Genomic DNA, 23,265 nt, shown 5'->3' on the forward strand with positions numbered 1-23,265 from the left:
ATATCTATATTGGTTTATAGTGTATAGAGGTGGTTTGACAGAGTTTTAGTCACCATAACAAGTATTTTTTTTAAAAGGCTAAGAATTAAGCGGAACCTTACTTGTATCGCTCCGTTGTTCGAACGCATTTCAGAGACGGACCACACCCGGGAATGGCGGAAAAATAACAGTACGGTCCAGTTTATTAGTTTTGGTTTATTTAATCTGTTACCTTCAGTTTGTTTAGTCATGTGGTTGTTTTTTGTAGTTTGAATGAACTCCGTTGCTAATGCTAAGCTAACGCTAAAGATGTGGCGGAAAGGCTCGTCTGAGGGCTCAGACCGGTTTGAATACCTACAAACTCTGGTCACCGAGTTTCAGGACACCGACAGTGAAGGTGGGTGAAGTTGTTTTATTTGTCAGTGTTTTGTGATTTGTGTAAGTTAAGCACCCTGAGTACAGTGTGGGAGAACCACAGCGGTATCGGGGATCTCTGGAAAACCAGGATCCGCAGTGTATGTAAACACAGCACGTGTTACTGTGTCACAGATGTTTATTTCAGTTGTGTTTTCCTTCATAAAGCGGCAGCTTTGATCATGAAAAACTGTAAAGAGCTTGTTCGACATTATACAGTGTGTCACGCCTGAAATAATACAGACAATATGTGACATTTAATGTTTCCAATGATTTTGACTTCGTCTAGTGTTGGTGATCAATATTCACATTTCCTGTCTGCTGGGCCTTTTCAATGATCGTCCCCGTCTCACATCATCAACAGACTCAGCAGAAAGCACGAACCGTCCCACATTTTACTGTTCAAAAAATACTTGTCAGTGCTCTCTGCCGGACAAAGTACGTGAAGTGGTCCTGTTCCGAAATGACCTCAAACACATCTTCTAAACTTCTGTACTACATCTGTTTGTAACTTATCAGCTGACATATGTGCTGATAGCAGTGTGTTTATCATGAGCTGATTCAGGGCTCTAATTTGAGTAGATTTGTTCCAGTACTTATTATTTTAAGACGCTGACAAAACTCATTTCTCTACATCAGAGGCAAAGGAGCAGGTGCTGGCTAACCTGGCCAACTTTGCGTACGACCCGAAGAACATGGAGCATCTGAGGGAGCTGCAGGTGGCCGACCTCTTCTTGGACATGCTCACAGAGGAGAATGAGAACGTTGTGGAGTTTGGGATGGGTGAGTGTCACACCAACAAAAAATATAAATCATCATCATCTCTCTCCCATTGATTTTACATTGTGCAAATGCTGTCTCCTATCCTACAAACATTGTTTGTCACATCTCTTGTGTCATGTTCTTAGGGGGGCTGTGTAACATGAGTATGGACCCTGAATGCAGAGACATTATCCTGCAGAGCAGCGGAATCAGCTTGGTCACAAATTGTCTGTCGAGCCGGAGGGAAGAGACCGTCCTGTCAGCCATCACTACACTAATGAACCTCACAAAGCCCTCGTCACGCTCTGAGATCACCGATCCGGCCATCCTTCAGTGCATGCTGCGCTTCTCCCTGTCAGACAGCCCCCGCCTGCGCAACCTGGCCGCCGTGTTCCTGCAGGACTGCTGCACTGAGGAGCAGGTGGCCCGAGCAGAGCAGCAGATGCAGGGACAGCAGACAGCAGTCGGCATCCCGCTGCCAAAGGACTAAATCACAGCTGAGGTATTCATGTGTGTAGGTGGATAAATTTGCTCTCTGTGAGAGCATGAGAAACATATATGGTCAAAAATATATGGACACTCAAACATTACACTCATATGTGATCATTGAACTTCCTGTTCTGACACCGTGTGCACAAATCTACTTTTTTGTCAGCCTCCGCTCTTCGGGTTTCAGTCTTTTCACCAGATGTTGAACCTGCTGCAGGGCTTTTCTCCCTTCAGTCACCGGAGCATTAGTGAGGACCATCACCAGTGTTGGGTGATGAGCTCTGGCTCTCTGTCGGTGATCCAGCTCAGGTGTTGAGGTCAGAGCTCTGCGCAGTTCAATCAAGTTCTTCCACACCAAACTGGGAAAAGCATTTCTTTAAGAGCTGCTTTATGGAGGGGGGCATCGTCATGTTGAAACAGGAAAGGAGATGTTGCAGCTGATCAGAAGTGCTATTCTTATCGCAGCTCTGAGGTTTTCCTTAATTGTCCACATATTTTTGGCCATATAGTGTGTTTTTAAGGCTTAAGAACTTGTAATCTTAATGTTGCAGTAAGCAGACGTGCTTCAGTGATGCCTGCAGCCTGAGTTATGACGAGCTTTGTCTTCTGGTGCATCTTCATTCCCTCACGTGTAGATTTAACCTGTAGATTCTGGCCGGCTGCAGTTTCCATCGAAGTGCACGTGATGTGCTTGGATTTAAGTGTTGTGCTCCTTCTTACCACATGAGGGAGACGGGATAGTCTTTATTAAGCTGAAGGGCTGTTCTGCTCTCCACAGTATTGAGTGCTTGAGAGATTAATACAGTTGACTACTGATGGCACAAAAACAGCATGTGAGCAGTTGAAGTTTGTTGACTTCCAAAAAAGAATTGGCAGAATCTCACTTGTAAAATCAGGCTCGCGGACTGTAATATCAATATCACCACCTATTTCCCCCAAAACTGTCCATTTCTTAGGCTTTGAAGTGATTTCCTAAAACCTGGTTTGCATGCCGGAGCCTGTTAAAGCCAACTGATTGACTCTTGCACTTGGCACCCTCTATAAGAATACCATGTCCTGAAACTTTAAATCCAAAATATGTAAAATAAAAAATGCTAAATAAACCTTGAGGTTCACCGTTGAGAGCCAGGAGAGCCCGTTTGTTTTCTTCTGGGCTCTTAAGAGCTATTTCTGGGCCGAGTCCTTCAGGTCTAGACAGAAGACGACATCTGATCCCGCAGCCCAGCTTCAGTTGGACTGCACACGTAGCCCGGTCAGACTCGGGAGGAAATTCTTTACAGCTTTCGACCGTGTGTCTGTGATACTCGCTGAACGCCACAAAGTTCTCATTTTCAATTAGTGTGTGTGTGTAAGTGTGTATTTGTTTCTGAATGACATTCCAAGGGCTCACAAGGCGTGCACCCGCCACCGAGATCAATAAAAATACCTTCATTCTTCCCGTAAAAAGAGAAACACCCATGCCTGGTTTTAATAATGTGGTACAAAGTTTATTTCAAGTTGATGTAAAATATATTTTTATAGCAGGATAAAACAGGAACTGTGGAGAACGGAGTGGTTCCACTCCAGGTTCTGCACTGTTCTTCAGTGCTGTTTGAGTGCAGTGAGACGGACGGAGAGAGATCCGTCTGTCGCTTTTGGTTTCACATTTCTGTTACACCTACATTACAGAGTAGGATGTTTTTGCTAACACTTTATTTCAAGGTACACATTCACCATTAGCTAGTTGCCTGTAAGCATGCATATATGTTTGTATTTTATATTTCTCTCTTCTATTGCTATTTTTTCCTACTGCTGCTGCCTGTGAGACCCACATTTATTAGTAATTGATGCATTAGCTGGGAGCTATTTTCAGCTGTGGATTCATGCATATTTGGTGCTCAGTGAGTATTTGTGGCAGCAGGACATTGGTGTGTTCATGCTATTGAAGCAACAGTGTTTTGTACTTTAGTATACACAGGTAATACTTCTAACATCAATTAATTGTTGGTTTTGGTCATTTCATGGGATTTGTTGACAGTAAGAAAAATGCGTAATTTGACTACACTCATCCCTTTAACAGCTGGTTACAGAGGATACAGACGACCATGTGGCTCAGCGTGTAGCTTCATACCCAGCCATCACACATCTACCGTCTGCTGTTACTTCTGGAGACGTGTTGAGATGTTCTGATGGAGGGGTGTTCATCCCAATTGGTGTTTGTGGTTCACGGCAACTGAATGCTCTTTACACGCGAGGTGGCCCCGTCATTTTCCCTCATCCATCCCCAGCAGCTTCTCAGCCTCCAGGCGGAGTTTATTCTTCTGGATCTGAGAAGAGAAAGAAAATGTGAATCGTGTTTCTCCGGGTTGGAAGTTCAGTTTAAATGTTAGCGATCAAAACTGAACATCTGAGCGATATGACGATAAACACGTGAGACGGAGACCGCAGACGAATGAGCAGGGCTGCTTTACATCAATGTGATGAACTACGTTGATTTATCAGGGCTTGAGCTCACTGCATTAGCAGGAAACAGTAACTCACATCTGCTTATTTTATGTGCAACTGAATTTACAGAAAATCACGTAAAGATACAACAAATTAAAGTTTAGGGTTGCAGCTCGTGGCCTGGCTTTGTCCAAAGCTAACAACATCTGCCTTCTTCTACATGAACACATTCTATATCGTCTGTTTAATTCCTACAAAAACACACATAATCCCTTTTAAAACAGTGAATAGTTTTTACATTTTGCTTTTCACAGAGATAAAGTGAAATAAAAGGTGTTGATTAATGAACTTCAGAGGAGCTGGCAGGTGGATCCTGTTAGATCTCGACAGAGCCAGGCTCACTGTTTACTCCTGTTTCCTGTCTTTGTGCTAAGCTAAGATAATCAGATGCTAGCTGTAGCTTATTTACTTCAGTCCTGAAAGTAGTGTCAATATTCTCTCTGCAAGAAAGCTCTTTATTTCTGAACCTGTTGAACTGTTCCTTTACAGTAACTGTACATGCATCATTTTGCACCCTCAGAAATAAAAGAACTGGGAATCCCTGGAGCCAAAAATGCTGCCTTCAAGGGCAGCCGACAACAGTACAATGTCATTTGTCTGGAAACAGATGAACGCGGGGACAAACTAGTCCACAGGCTTTCAAATGTGACCACAGTGTTGATGTTTTGGACCCAGAAGTCCCGGGAACTGTTAATACTGAGTGGATTATCCTGCGAAATGAAGTGAAGGAGTTTTAGATTGAAGGGCTGGTTTTATCTGATACGCTGCTTTGGGACTAGGTCCGCCGCCCTTCTGGGTTCATCTAACAGGACCTGGTGTGCGTGCAGACAAGCTAATAGTTCCCTTTCCCTCCTGTCTGGGGGCATTCAGGGCAGGCCCGCTCAAACACGACGTCGTGTCTATACAGTCATTTCAAACAGCATCCCAAGAGAGAAACGCCAGAACCCGAGGGGACTAATTTATCACCGACTGTTACAGCAGCTGCTAATTATAGATCTGTTTCTGTAGTCTGGACACACGTCCACTTACAACCGTGATTCCAGAAAAGTTGGGACTCTGTCTGAAACGTAATCTGAGTTTACTGACAGCAGTTTCCTGAAGAGTCCCTGAGTCCAGGTATTAATCTCTTTATCCAGTCATGTGTGTTGACCCTCGCTCCATCCTCACACTGAACCACTGTTTTGATCAGGTTTGTAATAAACAGCAAAATAAACCTCGTTTGTTATTCATACAGGTTTAAGAACACATGGGCTATATTAGCAGCAGGATTTGGGAAATTACCTTTCCAGTAACAGTGAGCGGGTAGCTGGTGACGAAGAGTACGTAGCGAGGAATCTTGAAGTGAGCCATCTGAACGGAGCAGAGGAAGAGGGAGACGAAGAGCAGAGTCGTTCAGACACTTTGACAGGAAGTAAAAAGAATTCCAGCTCATTACTGAATATTTAAAGGGGTTGCGGCTCACCTGCCCCTTGCAGTAAGCTTTGAGTTCCTCTTCAGTGCAGTCCTGCCCGTCCATCAGCTTGATGCAGGCACAGACTTCTTCACCCATACGGGAATCCTTCACCCCGACCACCTGACGGACACAAACACAAACACATGGAGCTCTGCAGGAAGATGCAGCAAACAAAGACTGTCCAGACGCTCTTAAAGGCACGTACAAATACTCTGCTTTGAGTAATAATGTCTGTCTGTTGTAGCGTCTCAACAAAAGTAAAATGACTGAAAACTTTCCCAAATTAGTCTCATCTCTTCCGATGGAACTTTTATCGTGTTGTGGTTGCGTAAACAACCCACTCGGCCCTGATCGGGGCAAACTGGGCCCTTTAACATTTAAAACTGGAGCTGGAGCAGAGCGTGAAGACCCCGGTTTTCTCCACGACTGTGACAATATACAACAGTTCCTGCCGTCCGAGCTCACCTGCGCCTCCTTCACTTTGGGGTGTGTGTGCAGGAACTGCTCGATCTCAGCCGGATAAACGTTCTCTCCTCCCCTGATGATCATGTCTTTAATCCTGCCGTCGATCCGGCAGTAGCTGTACGCGTCCAGGCTGCCGATGTCTCTGCGGGACACATTTCCACACGGGGTTAATGGACGCCGTGCGCGGCGAACGCACCGCAGCAGAGAGTCTTCCACTCACCCCGTCTTGTACCAGCCGTCTTTAGTGATGCACTCCTCTGTTTTGGCTCGATCCTCCCAGTACTCCAACATCACACAGTAGCCTCTGATCATAACCTCCCCCATCTCCCCCAGAGGCAGCACCTCGCCTGTCGCTGGGTTCACTATTTTAGCCTGTGGAGAATTCATGTTTTAAAACCTTTTATTTATAAAACATATATATATTAAAAGGAGCATCTCACTCAGTTCAGGGCTGGACAGTAATTCAGTTTAACGTCAGTGAACTTGACTAAAAAAAATTAATTATTTGTTCAATTGTTGTTTAATACAAAATTAAATTAAACACTACTTTTGCTATACTGGTCACTTTTTGGTCGTACCCTCAGTGGCCACTTTATTAGGAACACCTGTCTCATACAGAGTAGGACCCCAGTTTGCCTCTAAAACAGCCTGAATTCTTTGTGGCATCTGTTCAACGTGATGTGGAAATATTCATCAGACGTTCTGGTCTGTGTTGCTTCAAATCTCCTCCAGTTCTTCACCACACGTACAGTTTTTTTAATCTGAGCTCTACAGACTGTGGTGTGTTTGAAAGTTTCAGAGAGACTCAAACCGCCTCGCCTGGCATCAACAATCACTTCGATTAAATTTCTTCCCCATTCTGATGTTTGATCTGAGCAGCAGGTCTGCGTACTTTCATGCATTGAGATTCTCCTGCATGATGAGCTGGTTAGATATTTGCATTAAGCCCAAATATGCGTCTGTCACAATAAATTAAGTAAGAGAAAAGAAAACAAGTACTGTGAAGTTCAAGAGTCATAAAAATAAAATAGAAACAATTAAAATGAGTAAAATGTAGTTAAATGAAGAGGATGGAATGTGCAACATTTCGACTAAAGCAGGAGTACCTAATGAAGTGGCCACTGAGTTTATTAAGTGGAAAAATATTTCTGCATCACGCTTCACTGCCATCGAGGTAAAAAAAAATCTTTAATCGTAACTGTTTTGATGGTGACTGCAGGTTATTTGTACTGTCTCATGTGGTCGTGTGTGTTTCCATGACGTCTGTGTGGTTTTCAGACTGAACTGACGGTCTGAAGTACCTCTAAGTGGTCCATGATGAAGCCGACCGTCTCGGACTTCCTCTCCAGGTTGTCCGCCGGGTGGCCGCAGAACGTCACAGGGCTGTTCTCCGTGGTCCCGTAACCAATCTGTCAATCACAGCAACGGCACGTTGTGAGCAGAGAGGGGGGTGGAGGACAGGTCGCCGCGCGGTCGAGGTGGCCGACACGTTCACGCTGATGTCTGCTGGCCAGCATACGTTTCACCACTACCTGTTCCCGCCTTAATAAACTCGGTTTGTCTCATTTATCCACTGAGTTGGATTTTGAAATGATGTAACTAAGTACTTTTACTCAAGTGCTTCAGTACAATTTCACAACTGAACATGAGTATCTCAATTTTATACTTCTGCTCCACTTCATTTATTTAAGCTTTAGTTACTTTTGATTATTAATACGAAATATAAATCAACTGAGAAGTTCTAATATATTATTTGAGGTTTAGCAGTAAATGTACTTCATTTACTGCTAAACCACTCACTCATTCAGTAAGATAATACACATGATTCTGCATAATGAATGCTTTTACTTTTGGTAATTTAAGTATATTTGGATGCTTTGATACTTTTGTACTTTGGCTGAAGTAAAAGTGAGTACTCTGAGTACTGAGACCTTTTTCTGAAGGTTTCTGAAGTATTTTCTTGTGAGCTGATCTCTTGTTCAAAAACAGATTTAATTGATAACAGAAGTCATTATTAGAGGAAAAGTTCATGTGAACAAAGTAAAACCACCAAACGCTGGGTGAAAGCTTCTTTTCTTCTTTCCTGATCTTAAACTAAACTAAACAATCACAACAGCTGTAAATGAAAGTTAATGCAGTAATCAATACCAAGATAGTACATGACAAATACCTAATAGATTAATAAATTATCGTTCACCAAACAATTACCAACTATTTTTCTATTGGTTTTGCTACAAAATGTCCAAAACTAGTGATAAATGTCTGAAGTTCCTGGAGTCTGCCATGACGTCCCGCATCCTCACATATTCACTTTCACTGACATAAAATAGAAAAAAGCAGCAAATCCTGATATTGGCGAAGCTGGAACCACCAAATATTTGACATTATTCCTCGAAAATTACTCAACTGGTTAAATAATTATCTGAACAGCTGCCGGCTGGATTTACGACCATCGACTAATCATTTCGGCTCTAAACTGAGCTGGAGTTCTGTTTCAGGAGACTTTCCACCTTCTGTTTGTCCTCCTCAACATTTCAGATTCCTTCGTTACATTGACCTGACAGCAGGAGACGCTTTGCTCATTCAGACTTTACTCTCAGTGAGAGACAAGGTCGGAAAAATAACGAGAATAATACTGCAGGTGCAAATTCAGTCAGGGTGAGAAAGACTTCTGGACAAGCAGGACCTGTGAGGAGGACACAGTGAGACGTCTACCAGGAAAATCACGGAGGAGACGATATTCCCAATAAAATGCTAGATTTGTTGAGTAAGCTCTAGATTCCAGGTATCCTGGGCGGGTCCATCATCTTATAAAAGCAGCCACCTGGAGCCAAACCATCCACTGACCCGAGCCAGTCAACAAAGCCCTGCAGCTCTTTCTCTAAACCTGCCGTTTATTATTAAAAGCAGACGTGATGAACACGACAAACAAAGCCTTTTCCTCACAGCCGCACATTTCAGCTTCTCTTGCTGCTGAAACTTGAGAGACACAATCATCTTAACGCCTCTGAGGCTTGACTGGAAAAGACCATTACATAACACCACGCTGCATTTCAAGAGAGAGAACGCACACATGAACGTAAAGTGGCGTCTAAAACTGTCCTTTGTGAGCATTTTTTGCCATTGTTATGACTTGAAACAGCATCTCGCTTCTCGCCAGCCATCTGGAGACTATTACAGGTTATAAAACAGCTGCACAGGAGCGGCTCCTTTTCCTGCCACCGCAGACTGAAAAACAATAGACGTCTGGGAGTGTGCACGGAGCGAAGCCGGCCTCGTGGCACGTTGTTAAGCGTTCACCTGTTAAACGCCGGCGTGAGGTCTTTTCTCTTGTGGTTTGTCTGCATCCAGCAGCAGGTCGAACGTCCCGGCAGAGCCTGAGAGGTCCGGCGTCGTCTTCCTGCTCATTTAGGGTTAAATTCTCACAGACACTTGACTTCCTCTCCTCAGACCTCTCACTCTAACACCCTGGCAAGCCCTCCTCATTTTTTTCCTCAAGTAAATGTTATAAATAGCGCTGTGTGTTCTGTTGACTGGCCATCCTCCTCTCAAACTGAACGTCTCTGCCCACCTTTGCTCAGTCGCTCACCTTTTCACTCCTTCTCCCTCCGTCTGTCTCAGCTCAGACTTTTTACTTCCTTCTTCAGTTCTTCTCTGATTCTCTCTGAAGCTTTTCACGGGATTTTTCTGCTCATTCTTGTTGGGGAAGACACCGAGTCAGCAGTCGAACTGATACTGACGAGCTTGTCAGCATGCGCTGTGTGAGCTGGTTGTTGCTGGGGACCTGCCTCCTGGTCCTGGGTCCCGCGGTGCAGGGAGCCCCGGGCCAGTGCCCCAGCCTGTGCCACTGCCACGGCGACCTTCAGCACGTCATCTGTGACGGCGTCGGGCTGAAGAAGATCCCCCGGGTGTCGGAGGTCACCCGTCTGCTGAACCTGCAGAGGAACAGCCTGGGCGGCATCCCCACGGGGGCCTTCAGCGAGAGCAAGGGACTCATCTCTCTGCACATGCAGCACTGTCAGCTCCGCGAGATCGGATCCCAGGCCTTCAAGGGGCTGAAGAAGCTCATCTACCTCTACCTGTCCAACAACGAGATCAGCAGCATCAAGCCCGGCGCCTTCGAGGACCTGACCGAGCTCACCTACCTCTATCTAGACGGGAACCAGATCGCCGACCTGGCCAAGGGCATCTTCTCCCCCATGATCAACCTCTTTATTCTGCAGCTCAATGACAACAAGCTTCGGGAGCTGCGGCCGGGGACCTTTACGGGTGCCAAAGACTTGCGCTGGCTGCACATGAGCGGGAACGAGCTGACGACCCTGCAGCCGGGCTCTCTGGACGATGTGGAGAACCTCGCCATCCTTCACCTGGACAGGAACAAGATGTCCACCTATCCCAGCACGGCAATGAGCAAACTGCGAGTGGTGGAGGAGCTCACGCTGGGGAAGAACCCCATGAGGAGCATCCCGGACAACGCCTTCCAGAGCTTTGGCCGCTACATGGAGAAACTGTACCTGGACAACATGAGTCTGGAGAAGGTCAGTCTGTGGTTTTACTGCGTATTTAGGAAACAGATTCGGCATGATTTTAACACTTAACATGTAGACACTCAAGTGAAAGAGAGAGGTGGTCTATAATTTCAAACTCCAAAAAGGACCGAAATAACTACAGGTGAGTTAATCAAGTGCTCCTCATCACAGGTCAAAATATTCTAAATGTGCTCAACTCTTCTTCAGAGGAAAAGTTTGAGTCCAGCAGGAGCCGTGACAGACAGCCGACAAGTTTTCACATTTCTAAAAACAATTAACTGCATGTGTTTAAGTGAAACTGAAAGGCCAAAATAACATGTTTATGTCATGAACCAGAGCTCTATACTGCGTCTGTCTGAATGTTTGTTTATTTGCTTTGGTCTGGCAAACCTGGCTCCACTATATTTCATCAGCAGATTTACATGTGCAGGCTTGCCAACGGTCCACTCCCCCTTGTCGGCAGCCAATATACATTACATAACCAACCGCCATTTACATTAATTTTGTGATTGAATCGAGCGTACGCAGCGTTTGGTTGGTTGTAGACGAATAACAGATTAATCAAGAAAATCCAAAATCGATTTTTCTTTTATGTAATTCAAGTGAGTCACTACTAAGTCCATAAGACGCTAAAGCTGAGGCCTTCCTGGATGTCCAGGCTCTGTTTTACATGACTGATGCTCCAGAAACATGAATACTAAAGTCCGATTGGTAACTTTCAATCCAGGATTTCAGTCTTCATCAGTGGAACTTCGTGGAAGCTGTTAGACATCAGACATGATGTTTTCTCAGCGGTCTGTCCGAGCTCCTGCGGATCTTACACCGCTTCAGTATGAATGTACACAGTACAGGCTCTATGCTCTGCCACACTACTTTGACATTCCTGAGAGCACATTTGCTTCATACTTGAGCTCAGCCAATATTTGAGTGTACCTGCGCCACAGCACGGAGGCATCCCGGAGGGGAAAACTGTAAAATAACAACCTTCTCACGCCGGGACTGTGCGAGAGCGCCAGGTGGAAGCAGCGTGAGACGGCGAGGGAGGCCCGCGAGATTAAACCGTTTTCCAGCCAAATGCGGGTATTTTTAGAGTGTTTTTGTTTGCTGGACCTCGGCCAAGCATGTCTGAGTCTAATTATTACACAAGTGTTATTTTCAGCAAGGCGTGTTTTCTACATTCACTGGGAGGGTCTTGTAAACAGGTCAGGAGGGGTTAGGAGACAGGTAAATAGAGGCGGGGTGTTCCACGGTGCATGAAGAGGACATATTTTTAGCTTGCCATCGCCCCAGTTGAATGGACAATTGGGCCCTTTGCGAGCCTTCCTGGCAGAGGAGTGGCCCGAAGAGGGAGACGACAGAAAGAGTGAAAACACCTCGGCCATGCTGGAAGTCATCCATCTTCCATTGCTTCAAAATACCCTCAGCTCCTTCTCGCTGTGCAGTGGAAATTTCCAAACAGCTTCATCTCCTCCAGACTCACATAAAACGGCCCTTCAAAGCCAAGCGCCTCTCCCATCCGTCCTCCTCTTCCTCCTGGAGGAGACAAACCTTGACACGACGAGGACGGGTTCATGTAGCACCTCTCTGAAGCTTTTAGCACCCTCGCAGATGCGTATGAAGAAGCGGCGGAAGAAAGGAGGGCAGTCACTGTCAGTGTTTACACAAGTGCTGGTGCAGAAGGAAGGATGAGAGGCGGCTCTCATGGCAGGAACAGCGGCGAGATTCCCTCACTGTGCATCTGTCTGCTTTCTGACACACAACAGGGTGTCAGCGGTGGTCAGGCCAGCACCGTGCATGGTAGCTCACTGCCACTGGTGTGTGTGAAAGAGAGGAAAAATATACTACAGCTTTGGACAAAAGTGCTGCAGACTGTAAATGCAGCTATTTACCAAAAACTAATCTCATGCATGGTTCTGCCTTTTTCCAGTTCTCTGATGGTGCGTTTACTGGTGTAACTGCAGTCAAGTCACTGCACCTGGACAACAACAAGCTGAAGTCCCTTCCCAGAGGCCTCGAGTTCGGCACCATCACCAACCTCACCCTCTCCAACAACCCATGGAGCTGCACGTGCCAGCTAGCTCCACTGCGCAGGTAAGAGACTCACCTGGAACAACGCTGTACCGCGAAGCAGCTCTGCTAGGCTGCACTTATGCACTACATGCTAACATCTGTGTGCTAACATGCTCACAATGACAATTTTATAGGTATAATGTTTATCCTATTCACTGTGTTAGTCTGGGGTGTTAGCATGCTAATTAGCACTAAAGACAAGGGACAGCTGAGGTTTCCAACCCTGCGAGAGGCCGAGCAGCCAGCACAAACTCTTGGCCTCTTATCTTTTGGCTTCGTCCCACAGGTGGATGGACTCCAGCCGCAATCGTCCGGACGCAGTTTGTGCTTCTCCACCTCAGCAGAAAGGCAAACAAGTCAGAGACAGCACCGCCTTCAGCGGCTGCAGAGTCAAGTCAAAGAGAGCCAAGAAGGGCACACGTCACTGAACACGCAGCCTGACAGGTATCTGCACCGAACCGGCCGGAAAGATCCCGAACCCCATCGTTTGTCTACAAACTGACGTGATCGAAGAATAAACTCCACAATAAAATCATTCAAGGAGAAGGTTTTTCTGAGAGTTAGATGAGAACATTGATCCCGTTCTCATGTCTGCACCGTTAATATGGAATATAGCCAGGAGAAGATTAGCTTAGCATAACGGCTGGCAACAGTGGACAAGACGCAACAAAATCTGCCTTCCACCACCTCTAGAGTTTACTGATTAAGACACAAATATGGATTAAGCCGCTGGTTCACATGGAGTTATGTCCTCATTAGCAGCAGTGACTTACTAGAGTCTGCAAATGAAGCAAATGAGATATAACATGTTAATTAGTGAGCTTTAGAGCTGTTTCCTGTCTGTATGCTAAGCTAAGCTAATAATCTCCTGGCTGTAGCTTCATATTCAGTGTCCACATGAGGGTGGTATCGATCTTGTCATCTGACTCTCAGGAAAAAAAGTGAATAAGTGCTCTTTTTAAAATGTTGAAGTGTTCCTTCAAAGTTATTCTGACGCCCTTAAAGAGGTCAGGGCTTCAGAAATCTTCAAACTGCACACGATGCTTTGACCAACATCTGAGCACTTTTTGTTTGTTGTTTTTGAAAGTTTAGCTGCTGCTGCTGATCCAGAAAGGTAACCCGGGACACTTTGAGTAAATGTGAAATGAACCCTCAACCGCAAATTTTAAAGTTAAATGTTCTGCAGAGACACTCTCACTGACCGCTACTTTTGGAAATAGCTGAGGTGTAGTTTTGTTCCTCTTTGTGGCCTCTATTTAAGTCCAAAATCACATCCCTTCTGTGATGCTCTGTTGTGAGGGGTTTCAGCTGGAATTCTGCACAATGCAACGCCGGATTCAGACGTTACCACACGAGGTTTAAGTTGGTTTTGGAGTGGCCGAGAGCTGGCTTTGCCTGATTTTGTTTTTCACTTCTCTCTTCCCGACTGCAGAACTCTCTGTCCTCCCTTCTGTCCCTGTGTGAACTTTTCCATGTTGGCCCTGGGGTCCAGTACACCGAGTCCAGGTCGTGGGGTCTCTGGTTGGAGGGCAGACTGTTTAATTTGGCTGCTCATTTTGTGTCTTTTCCACAGGAGACGCCGAGGAGGAGCCAGTCCAGGTGACCGGCTACACATGCAACGAAAGCAATGCTAACTCATTCTACTTCAAGACTGTCCATCTATTCACCTGCCAAATGTTGTGACTAGTGTAAACACAGACAAACACCTTCATAGATGCACATGCTCTGTCTCTCCCAAACACACAAAGAGCTTTCCGGACTTTCCTTTACATTCATTTATATCACAGATGAAGTATGAAGTGGCAACGTACGACATTCAGGTAACCACCTAAACAAAGGATGCATCTGAGCGAATGCAGGCTGCAGAGAGCATTAAGGACAGGTGTGTTGTCTTTTCCTGGTGCATTCAGGGCCTGGACAGCGGAAACTGTCTCCCCTGAGGATAATGTTCTCCTCTAAGTGTTTTTGTTTAGCATCACAATAATGAAAAGCCAAGCTTAAAGGAAATGTTCGACATTTTGGGAAATCGGCTTCTTTGCTTTCTTAGATGAGAAGATTGATGCCGCTCTCACGTGTAGCTTAGCTTAGCACAGAGGCTGGAAACAGGTAAAGAGCTAGCCTGTCGACAGGTGCTCACCAACACCGCTAAAGTTCACTAATTCAGCTTTTACACCAAAATTAGTGCATATATGCAGGTTTTTTAACGAGGGTAAACCCACAAAAAATAGATGATTTTCCTCTTTCTCGCTGCCATCTCGCATGGTGAGATGAAATGCGAAACTTAGCGATAAACACCTGCTGCAGAGCTACTGACCAGGGAACAATGCTGATTGCCCCATTTCCCACCGAGGATGAAGGCCAGATGTTAGTGGGTGTTAGTGGGTTTTTGTCCAGTGTACAATTAACATATAATTAACAGCATATCTTGTTTGTTTTTGCTGTACAAAAACCAAAGTGAACAGATGTCAAGTTGTCATTTTATGGAGGCTGTGCCTGGTATCAATCAGCTCCAGTCTGGTATCAATATTCTCATCTAACTCTTGATGTAAAGGGAATAAGTATGTTTGCCAAAATGCCAAACCCCTCCTTTGACATTGCCTGAGTTGCCTTGTTAGACACCCAGCAGACACGGAGCAAGATTATCATTCAAGTCCAATCCACTCTCTTTTTAGCTCAGCTAAACTCCTGAGGGAAACATCTGGATGTTTAGCTGCGATAAGCTCCACTCTAACTCTGTGGGACACAAGGCTAACGAGAGTGCTGAAAGTCAACCAAAACAGCTAACAAAACATGCTAAAGAAGCTAAAAGAAGCTAAGAACGGCAGTAGAGCTGCTGTGTACCGTTCACATCGCACCATTAAGACTCTAGAAATAAAGAGTCTGAAATATGTGATGCTCCTTTATTTTGGTTGTTATCCGTAGAAATAATTAATTATCAAAGCAGATGTGACTCCAAACAAGAGGCAGAGAAACACAAACTATGAGAAATTATTAAACATCCTCCTTCCTGTCGCTCAAGCAGACAACACTCGTTCACCCTCTTTCCAGTTTTACACCCTGACTGACTGAGACCATCCAGCACGGTTAAAGTGACCACAAAAAGGACTGAAGACCTATTTCTGCATGAGGCTAAGAGACAATAAGGCTTAGTGGCCGTATGTGGATCAATGCATTCAGTTTCCAAACTGTATTTGTCTTGCAGTGCCATTTTACCTGTATGAAGGTATTTTAAGATCCCAAAGATGTATAGAACTGGACTGAGCTCGTTTTTGGTAAGAATGTACACAAATGAGAATACAAGAAGAAGTCTAAAACTATCAATACGTTACACAGGAAGTCTTTACTAAATGCAAGTTATTTGTATCATCTTTAACATTTTAAAACTTCAAACTGGAAGAAAAACTTTTTCTTTCACATCAACTATGAGGGTTACTGACTTGTTGCCTTTATGCATCTCTTACGTATATTCAATACCTTTACATTTCCTGGACTTTTGGAAGTGGTAACAAGTGCTCACATCCAATAAACCTTTGACACAATGAAGCTTTCTTTTTGTCTAAAATACATGTTCTGCCTTTTTTTTTTTTTAACAAGATGTCTGATGTTCATCTCTGCATAAAAGAGTCTCCAGCACGGCTTCAACGTGCTTTTCTAAGGATCTGTCTCCCCCTAGTGTGTGAAAGCTGAATCACATCATTGGAATATTTTGATCAGATGTTTGGCCTGATAAATCTGATTCTTATAAAATATAAAACAGCAATTTGAAAACCATCTCTTATTTGTAAGATGCACTCACTGTCAAGCCCTTGATGCCCATTTTAGAGATGACCCTCTTCACAAGTTCTGGAGGACATGGAGCACCAGCGACGATGCCTACAGCACAAAAACACATACAAACACAGGAGAAGCAATCACTCCATGGGAATGTTCTCAGATCAGAAATCATTGAAATGGTAACTAGGAAAGCAGGATGTGAGTCTTTTCTCACCGGTCTCCACTGATGACAAGTCATATTTATCTAAGTCTGGTTGGCTGACCATATCAACGTACATGGTGGGGGTGCCGTAGACGTAGGTGCACCTGTGAGGGAAAGGTTGACAAATGACAAAAAAAAAAGCATCTTTACTTACAAACTGCCACAAAAAACCTGCAAAAATGATTTTTTTGTGCGTCTTTCTCTTTCATTTGAAATTCAGAAACATTTCTATGAGACAATAAAAGCATCCGACGGGACAAACGAAAGCGGCATTACGACACTTCGGGACGACAGTTTCAAACGAAACCAGAATTTGTCGGTGAATCCGACTTTGTCTGGATGTTGGAGACATTTGCTGCAGTCTAATACACTGAACTGTATATTGACATCTATTAACGTTAGTTAATAAAGTAACTTAACAAATGTCTCTTGTTGACATTTTTCATGGGTTTATGAATTAAAGTCATAACTAATGTTAGTATATGTCGGATAAAGATGTGGATCAACATGTGTGTCATGAAGTTCACAGCCAAGCAAACAACGGTTTGTTTTTAGAAACGGTCATTTAAGGGTAAGGACTAACTCTTATCGTACAGTGTTAATGATTCCTTCGTTTGAAATAGGCTTTAATCACAAAACAACCTTTTACTTGTACAACACTTCTCCAGAATTAATGGTGATTACACTCTAAGCACATTAAATCCTTTGTTACTTCACTTAGCGGCCAAACGTACAGAGCCGGCTGTGGATGTCTCACATTACCTTTCGCTCTCCAGAGCTGCTATGTTGGCCTTTCCATTGTAGGCCGCCGAGGGAAAGACCAGAGAGATGCCGTGCACAGCCATGCACATCCCACCACCCACAGAGCCAAAGCAGTGGTACATGGGCACAGGCAGACAGACACGACTGTGAGGCTGCGGGACAAAACCGGGAGACAAAAGGCTCAGAACTGTGGACCGGACTGGAGGAATCAGTCCCTGAGCCCAAACTGTACAACTGATTTTCTTTTCAATCATTGTGAATCAAGAGGCCTGGATGTGGAGCTGCACTGTTTGGCCAAACGTCTGTGGATCAGAATCAACAGGGCTCTTATTATACACCATTTATTGTTTCATGTGTAGAGTCATTCCGGTTATTTTTTTCTGATCTCTATATTTGGATTATTTTACATTTTATTGTCTTGATGAAAACGTGATTTTAAATTGTTGTTTTTTTTAATTGTTGTTGTTTTTGTGTGGATCCCATGAAGACTAGTGAGCACTTTGTGGAAGAGCCGAATAAAGAATAAATTCTCTCTCCTGTCTGTGGCTCACAAGCCCAGAAATTCCTCCCAAACCTTTAAAAACAAATATAATTTTTAATTTTCTAAAAAGGCTCAATAATTTCCAGAAACAGCTGCTCACTGTAGTTTTTATCACATGTTCCTCGAACAGAAATTAGCAGTAAATTCATTAGGGACTATTTTCAGCGGTGGATGAATCCACATTGTGTGCTGTGGTGAGTGTTTGTGGCAGAAGGACGTGTGTGTGCGTGACTCACCTTCCAGTCGTATCCCACTCTTTTGCCAACAAAGTAGGCATTGTTGACGATGTTGAAGTGAGACAAGGTGGCGCCCTTTGGGGAGCCAGTTGTGCCCTGGTGACAGACATTAGAAAACATCACTGCATTCAGAAAGCTGTAAAAAGGTTTGCTAACGTATGTCAGGTTTACTCTGACAGGCTTCTTTTATTGCTCTCTAAACACACGCACCTCATAAACAGATGTTTCAGTGTTTGTTAACCAAAAGAGAATCACTTTGTGAATGTTCGCTGTCATGAAAGATGAATCTTCAGTTACTAAACTGAACTATAACTAAAGTGTACGATCTGTGGCCAGAAGGACTTTCTGTGAAGTCAAACATGTCAGACCCCAACATGACGTCTGCAGATCGAATGTTTTCTCTGACCTACAGTTCAAAACCCAAAGATATTCAGGTTTGACGTACAACAGAGGGAAGCAGGAAATGAACGGAAACAAAGGAAGAGCCTCATCTAGTGAATGTTCAGCATGTTTGGCTGAAAGACGACGATAACAATTAACTGATGATTGTATCTAGAGAGTCTTACTAAAAGCGTTTATCTCAATAGTTTTACTTGATTGGTCAAAGATAACGTCAGTGGGAAACTTTGACTTGAATCTTTTTTCCTGATAAAAACGTCTTAAATAGGCTGATCGTGCCCAAAAGCAATGAAAAACATAAGAAGCCTTTGTCGGCATTTGTTTTCCATGTTAAGGGTTGAAACTCGGCCTGTTCGGTGAAGTTTGGGGGTTGTAATCCAGATGTTCTCAATCCTTTTCCCCCAGAAGGAGAAAAAAACAGGACATCCAGACAGGACGGAAGGAAGCCTGGAACAGCCTCAACAGGCCTCAGCGAGGTCCCGTCAGGCTCGCGGTGATTACGCAGCAGTTACCGAAGTGAACTGGATGTTTATGGGGTCTTCACAGAAGAGTTTCTTCTGCAGATCCTGGAGCTGCTGTACGTGCCGGCTGCTGCCCGCCTGCATCACGTCCTCAAAGTGGAACATTCCTGGTTGTCGACTACCCAGAACGATCACAGAGCGGAGGTCTGGGAGTCTGAGGGGAAAACAAGGCAAATACAAAATCAGGGCCAAGCTTTAAATCTATTTCCATTTTTTATACTTTTTAATTTTTCATTTGTTATTTTCTCCAGTTTTTGGTCCTTGTGGGGGATCAATAATTGTATTATCCGATCTTATTTTTCTTATTTTAGGCAGCTTGGACTTTGTCTCTGTCTGTTTAAGTGCTGCTGTTCAACATAAGTGAACAAATCTGTCTGTACATGCATGAACAGGGCTGTGGTCTCTGGTCGTGCTGAGGTCACATTTCCCCCCCTGTGGTGCCCCTCAAAGACATTTTTCACATACCAAGAGAAGAAAAAAGAAAAGCCATTAAAGGCCCAGACACACCAGCAGCTCACGGTGAAATCAGCTCATTTCAACTGAGTCGGGATCATCAAGTTATTCTGTGTTATTCTACTGCATCAAGTTCACTTTGAAACACGAATTAGCACCTTTGATTAGCGAGCGGTCGTGTAGTTCTGACCTCTGAGGAGGCAGCTGATTACCATCAACTGTGACCCCCCCCGTCAGACGACAGACCGCTCCCAGGGAGAGCAGCAGTTCACGGATATTTCAGAGGCAGTCACACGGATATCTCTCCAATTAACTGTGTGCTTATTGTCTCATTAGCGGCCGAGCTAATTAGCTTACTAACTGACACTTAACAACCAGAGACCTGTTTTTAACTCTTTAGGAACTTTTCTTTGAATGAAATTATGAACAATCCTGAGGACAAAATCCCAAAAGGGAGGAAACAGATGAAGTTCAGAGAGCCTTCACGACTGACTAGCATTAGCATATTCCCAGCTTGCTAACATGTTAGCCCTTAGCTCGCTAGCTACAGTAGTTCACCAGCCAGCCCTGTGTTTGGTTCCTATGTTACCAAGCCTTGTCCACGTCACAAAGATGAGCGTATGAATTTTCTTTTTTCAGGCTTTTAGGCTGCAAAATGATCAGAATTAGCTTTAAAAAAGACTCATTTATGTGTGACGGTGAATCTAAACTCTTCTCAGGCTGTTTAAACTCGAGGACATGATCGTCTAAAGCTCTGGGCAGCCGTACTTGGCGCTCTTGATGTCTCCCGGGGTGGACGAGTCGATCTCTGGACATATCTGTCTCAGCATGTCACAGTACTTCTGACTCTTAAACTCCGTAGGACAAACGACAGCCTTACATCCCACCTGTGGAAAGAGCAACAGAGGATTTACCTTCACGGTCTCAGCGCATCACAGCAGTAAGAACAGGTTTGTAATATTCACCCACCTTCCTCAACGCAAACTCAACTTCCTGCAGCTGGTACGCCGGATTCACGGATACCTGTTGGGTGGTAAAACCAGAAAAAGCTGCTCATGATGGAGAAGAAACTTAACGACTTACAGACCTGAAACTGGACCAGAGCCAAAGCAAAGACAGTGGACATGAAGAATGAGCTGATGAGAGACAGCATGTCCACAAAAGTATGTTCAACCTGTCAATTACTTATTTCATCAGTGTAATTATAGTCACACTTGTTTGTCATCCAACTGGTGTCGCACCTACGGCGACAAATGTACAAATATCCGTTTCCTCTAAACCCATCATTTCATTCCTTTAACCTTTGATTATAATATTTTTTCACTGTGTTTGCTTAAATACTACTGAACTACTTTGTATGATCAAATCTTTGTGTGAACATGAATTTATTATATTGCATCATACTGATTAGTATGTTAAAGGTTAAGGCTGATAACAGTCAACAAATCCCATTAAAAGACCACAATCAACGATGTGTTAGTCCATCTATGTCGCTCAAAGCCCATTGGTTCCTACTGAAGATGTACATTATCCAAAAAAAATTACTCTAAATTATATAATTAATTTTTAAAAAGGCTCATCAAACAGCTGCCAAATAGCTTTTGGCTCACATTTCTCAAACAGGAGTGAATTTATAGGGGACTATTTTCACTGGCGGATTAATACACATTTGGTGTTCTAGTAATAATAACAATAATAATAAACTTTATTTGTGCAGCACCTTTCATACAAGAAATGCAGCTCATAGTACTTATTTAAAAAAGAATAAAGTACTAAAAATAAAGAAATTAAGTACTTAAAGGATTTTGGATACACAGATAATACTTGTTAGTTGACACATTCACTGCTGGTTTGGTATTTTCATGGGCTTTACTGACAAAAGGTAAAAACAAAACATCACTAAACTTGACAGCATCAATTCTCTCATGCTGTTTTTACCTTCTGGCCGGTGCTGAGCTTATTGAACACTATGCTGCAGCTTTAACTCACCAATATAATGCCAGCTTTGGCTGTGGCGAACTGGAACAGGACCCATTCATAAATGTTGGGTCCCCACATGCCGAGCCGGTCTCCTTTCGTAAGCCCAAGTGCCAGCAGGCCGGCTGCAGCTTGATCCACCTGCAGACATTACAGAAACAAAATCAGGTTTTTTCGGGGATTTGTTGACTGAAGGTGGTACTGCAGGTTCTAACAGCGTACTGACGAACACAGCGTGAGCTCCAAAGCATAGCAAACGTTTTCGCCTTCATCAGAGTTTCAGAGGCTGTTTTCTAGCTGCCTTATATATCATTGTGTGATATTTGGCACCTGTTGGCACCAACAACTTAAAACTGTCTCTCTCGCAGGGCTTTCATAGCTAATTAAACTGAGTGTGTGCAGACGAGATCATGGCTGAGATAATACATTTATTAAAGTGATGATAAAGTGTGTAAATTTAACAGAAAAGTGATATAGAAATGTTTCTTAGTCTTCTTAGTTTTTCTTCTTGCTGGTGTGACTTTTACATAGAAGAGAACGTGTTTATTCAGATATGAGACAAACACTCATCCCGACAAACACACACAGGGGAAAAAAAACAGCACTGTTGTTCTATTCTTATCTTAAAATTAATGTGTTATGCTACAAAACATTTTCTCCTCAAAATCACCTCAAAGATATCGATGATGAAATACCAGGTTTCATAACAGTTCTGGATTGCAGTGAGCAGTTCTCACCTTTTCACGCTGTTATCTAAACCTGCATGTCAAGAGCAAAGTCTAACACCTCAACATGCAACATGAGGCCAGAGAGGTAAAGAGTCATTCATGTCATTTAGCCTTTAAACTGTTATGAGGGAAGACCGTAGTTGTGCCTGTCAAACAAAGCAAAGGAAGCACAAAACCCACGCAGGAATAAAAAAAAGAGATTTCTGTAAAAAAACAAAAAACAAACACAAAGGAATTAAATCTCTGGTAAATACAAAGTAAGAAGAAACAGAACACGTGGTCTCAGTAATCACACAACTAGTAAACACTGGGTTATAAATTGACCGAGGGTGGTGTCAGTACAGCACACCCACCCTGGCCCAGGTTAAACCCAGTATTTTTCAGTGTGTCCAGCAGATCTCAGGGGACGTAACCATGGACTTTCAGATCAGTTAAAAGTTTTGTATGACAGCTGCTATCTGAATATGGTTTGCAGATAGGCTTTGTGTCGGGTCAATGACATCAACCTGTGACACCACTCTGAGTGGTGACTGGGTGAAAGTTTAGAGAGTGAACAGGGCTGAACATGCAGGTGACTCTCTAGGAAGGTGGACAGACCAGCCAGGCAGAAGTCTTTAACTTCCCATCACTCTGAGGCAGCAACACATTTCAAACAAGTTGTGACAGGAGCAACTAAAGACGGAAAGATGTGGAACGCTCCAAAAACACCTGTTTGGATCATTCCACAGGTAAACAGGCTGATTGGTAACAGGTGATAGCATCATGATTGAAAGGCTCAGTGGTTCACAGCGAGGATGGCGCGAGGTTCAACTCTTTGTCAACACGTGATTGGATGAAGGAGATCACTGCATGTTACTACACATGACTGCATTCTATTTTTCATCATGTTTTACGCAGCATCCCAACTTCTTTAGAATTGGGGTTGTACACAACTATACCCTGTTATATAATACCATTGAATGTATACTGTAGATCAGGCATCTCAAACCGGTTCCATAAAGGGCTGCGTGGCTGCAAGTTTTCATTC

The 23,265-nt window shown here is 43.9% G+C and overlaps 3 protein-coding genes across 6 annotated transcripts in view; 2 read left to right on the top strand and 1 right to left on the bottom strand.

Moving 5' to 3' along the window:
* Positions 1 to 12,638, top strand: armc7 (armadillo repeat containing 7). Of its 3 annotated transcripts, none has more exons than XM_041962449.1 (4): positions 1 to 376; positions 1,033 to 1,176; positions 1,302 to 1,657; positions 12,503 to 12,638. In XM_041962449.1, the coding sequence occupies exons 1-3, from the start codon at positions 253 to 255 to the stop codon at positions 1,643 to 1,645; spliced, it is 612 nt and encodes a 203-aa protein (XP_041818383.1). In that variant the 5' UTR covers positions 1 to 252; the 3' UTR covers positions 1,646 to 1,657; positions 12,503 to 12,638. The 3 variants fall into 3 exon arrangements, with proteins under 3 accessions (XP_041818383.1, XP_041818384.1, XP_041818382.1); XM_041962450.1 differs by lacking the exon at positions 12,503 to 12,638 and adding an exon at positions 7,325 to 7,712; XM_041962448.1 differs by lacking the exon at positions 12,503 to 12,638 and having other exon boundaries at positions 3 to 376; positions 1,302 to 5,232.
* Positions 3,105 to 23,265, bottom strand: part of acsf2 (acyl-CoA synthetase family member 2) — a 25,520-nt gene continuing 5,359 nt past the window's right edge. For both annotated transcript variants that reach the window (XM_041962446.1, XM_041962445.1), the window contains exons 4-17: positions 21,523 to 21,651; positions 20,503 to 20,556; positions 20,302 to 20,420; positions 19,072 to 19,234; positions 18,161 to 18,256; positions 17,384 to 17,535; positions 16,634 to 16,725; positions 16,442 to 16,518; positions 7,348 to 7,455; positions 6,267 to 6,418; positions 6,047 to 6,188; positions 5,591 to 5,701; positions 5,410 to 5,478; positions 3,105 to 3,950 (exon numbers count right to left, since the gene is read on the bottom strand). In XM_041962446.1, the coding sequence (XP_041818380.1) occupies positions 3,888 to 3,950; positions 5,410 to 5,478; positions 5,591 to 5,701; positions 6,047 to 6,188; positions 6,267 to 6,418; positions 7,348 to 7,455; positions 16,442 to 16,518; positions 16,634 to 16,725; positions 17,384 to 17,535; positions 18,161 to 18,256; positions 19,072 to 19,234; positions 20,302 to 20,420; positions 20,503 to 20,556; positions 21,523 to 21,651 (1,527 nt within the window). In that variant the 3' untranslated portion in view covers positions 3,105 to 3,887. The remainder of the gene's footprint in view (positions 3,951 to 5,409; positions 5,479 to 5,590; positions 5,702 to 6,046; positions 6,189 to 6,266; positions 6,419 to 7,347; positions 7,456 to 16,441; positions 16,519 to 16,633; positions 16,726 to 17,383; positions 17,536 to 18,160; positions 18,257 to 19,071; positions 19,235 to 20,301; positions 20,421 to 20,502; positions 20,557 to 21,522; positions 21,652 to 23,265) is intronic.
* Positions 9,571 to 16,214, top strand: chad (chondroadherin). Its single transcript, XM_041962447.1, has 4 exons — positions 9,571 to 10,584; positions 12,503 to 12,666; positions 12,932 to 13,089; positions 14,219 to 16,214. Exons 1-3 carry the CDS (start codon positions 9,799 to 9,801, stop codon positions 13,071 to 13,073), a joined length of 1,092 nt encoding a protein of 363 aa, XP_041818381.1. The 5' UTR covers positions 9,571 to 9,798; the 3' UTR covers positions 13,074 to 13,089; positions 14,219 to 16,214.

Source organism: Chelmon rostratus, chromosome 21 (genome assembly GCF_017976325.1).
Source record: "Chelmon rostratus isolate fCheRos1 chromosome 21, fCheRos1.pri, whole genome shotgun sequence".
NCBI lineage: Eukaryota > Metazoa > Chordata > Actinopteri > Chaetodontiformes > Chaetodontidae > Chelmon > Chelmon rostratus.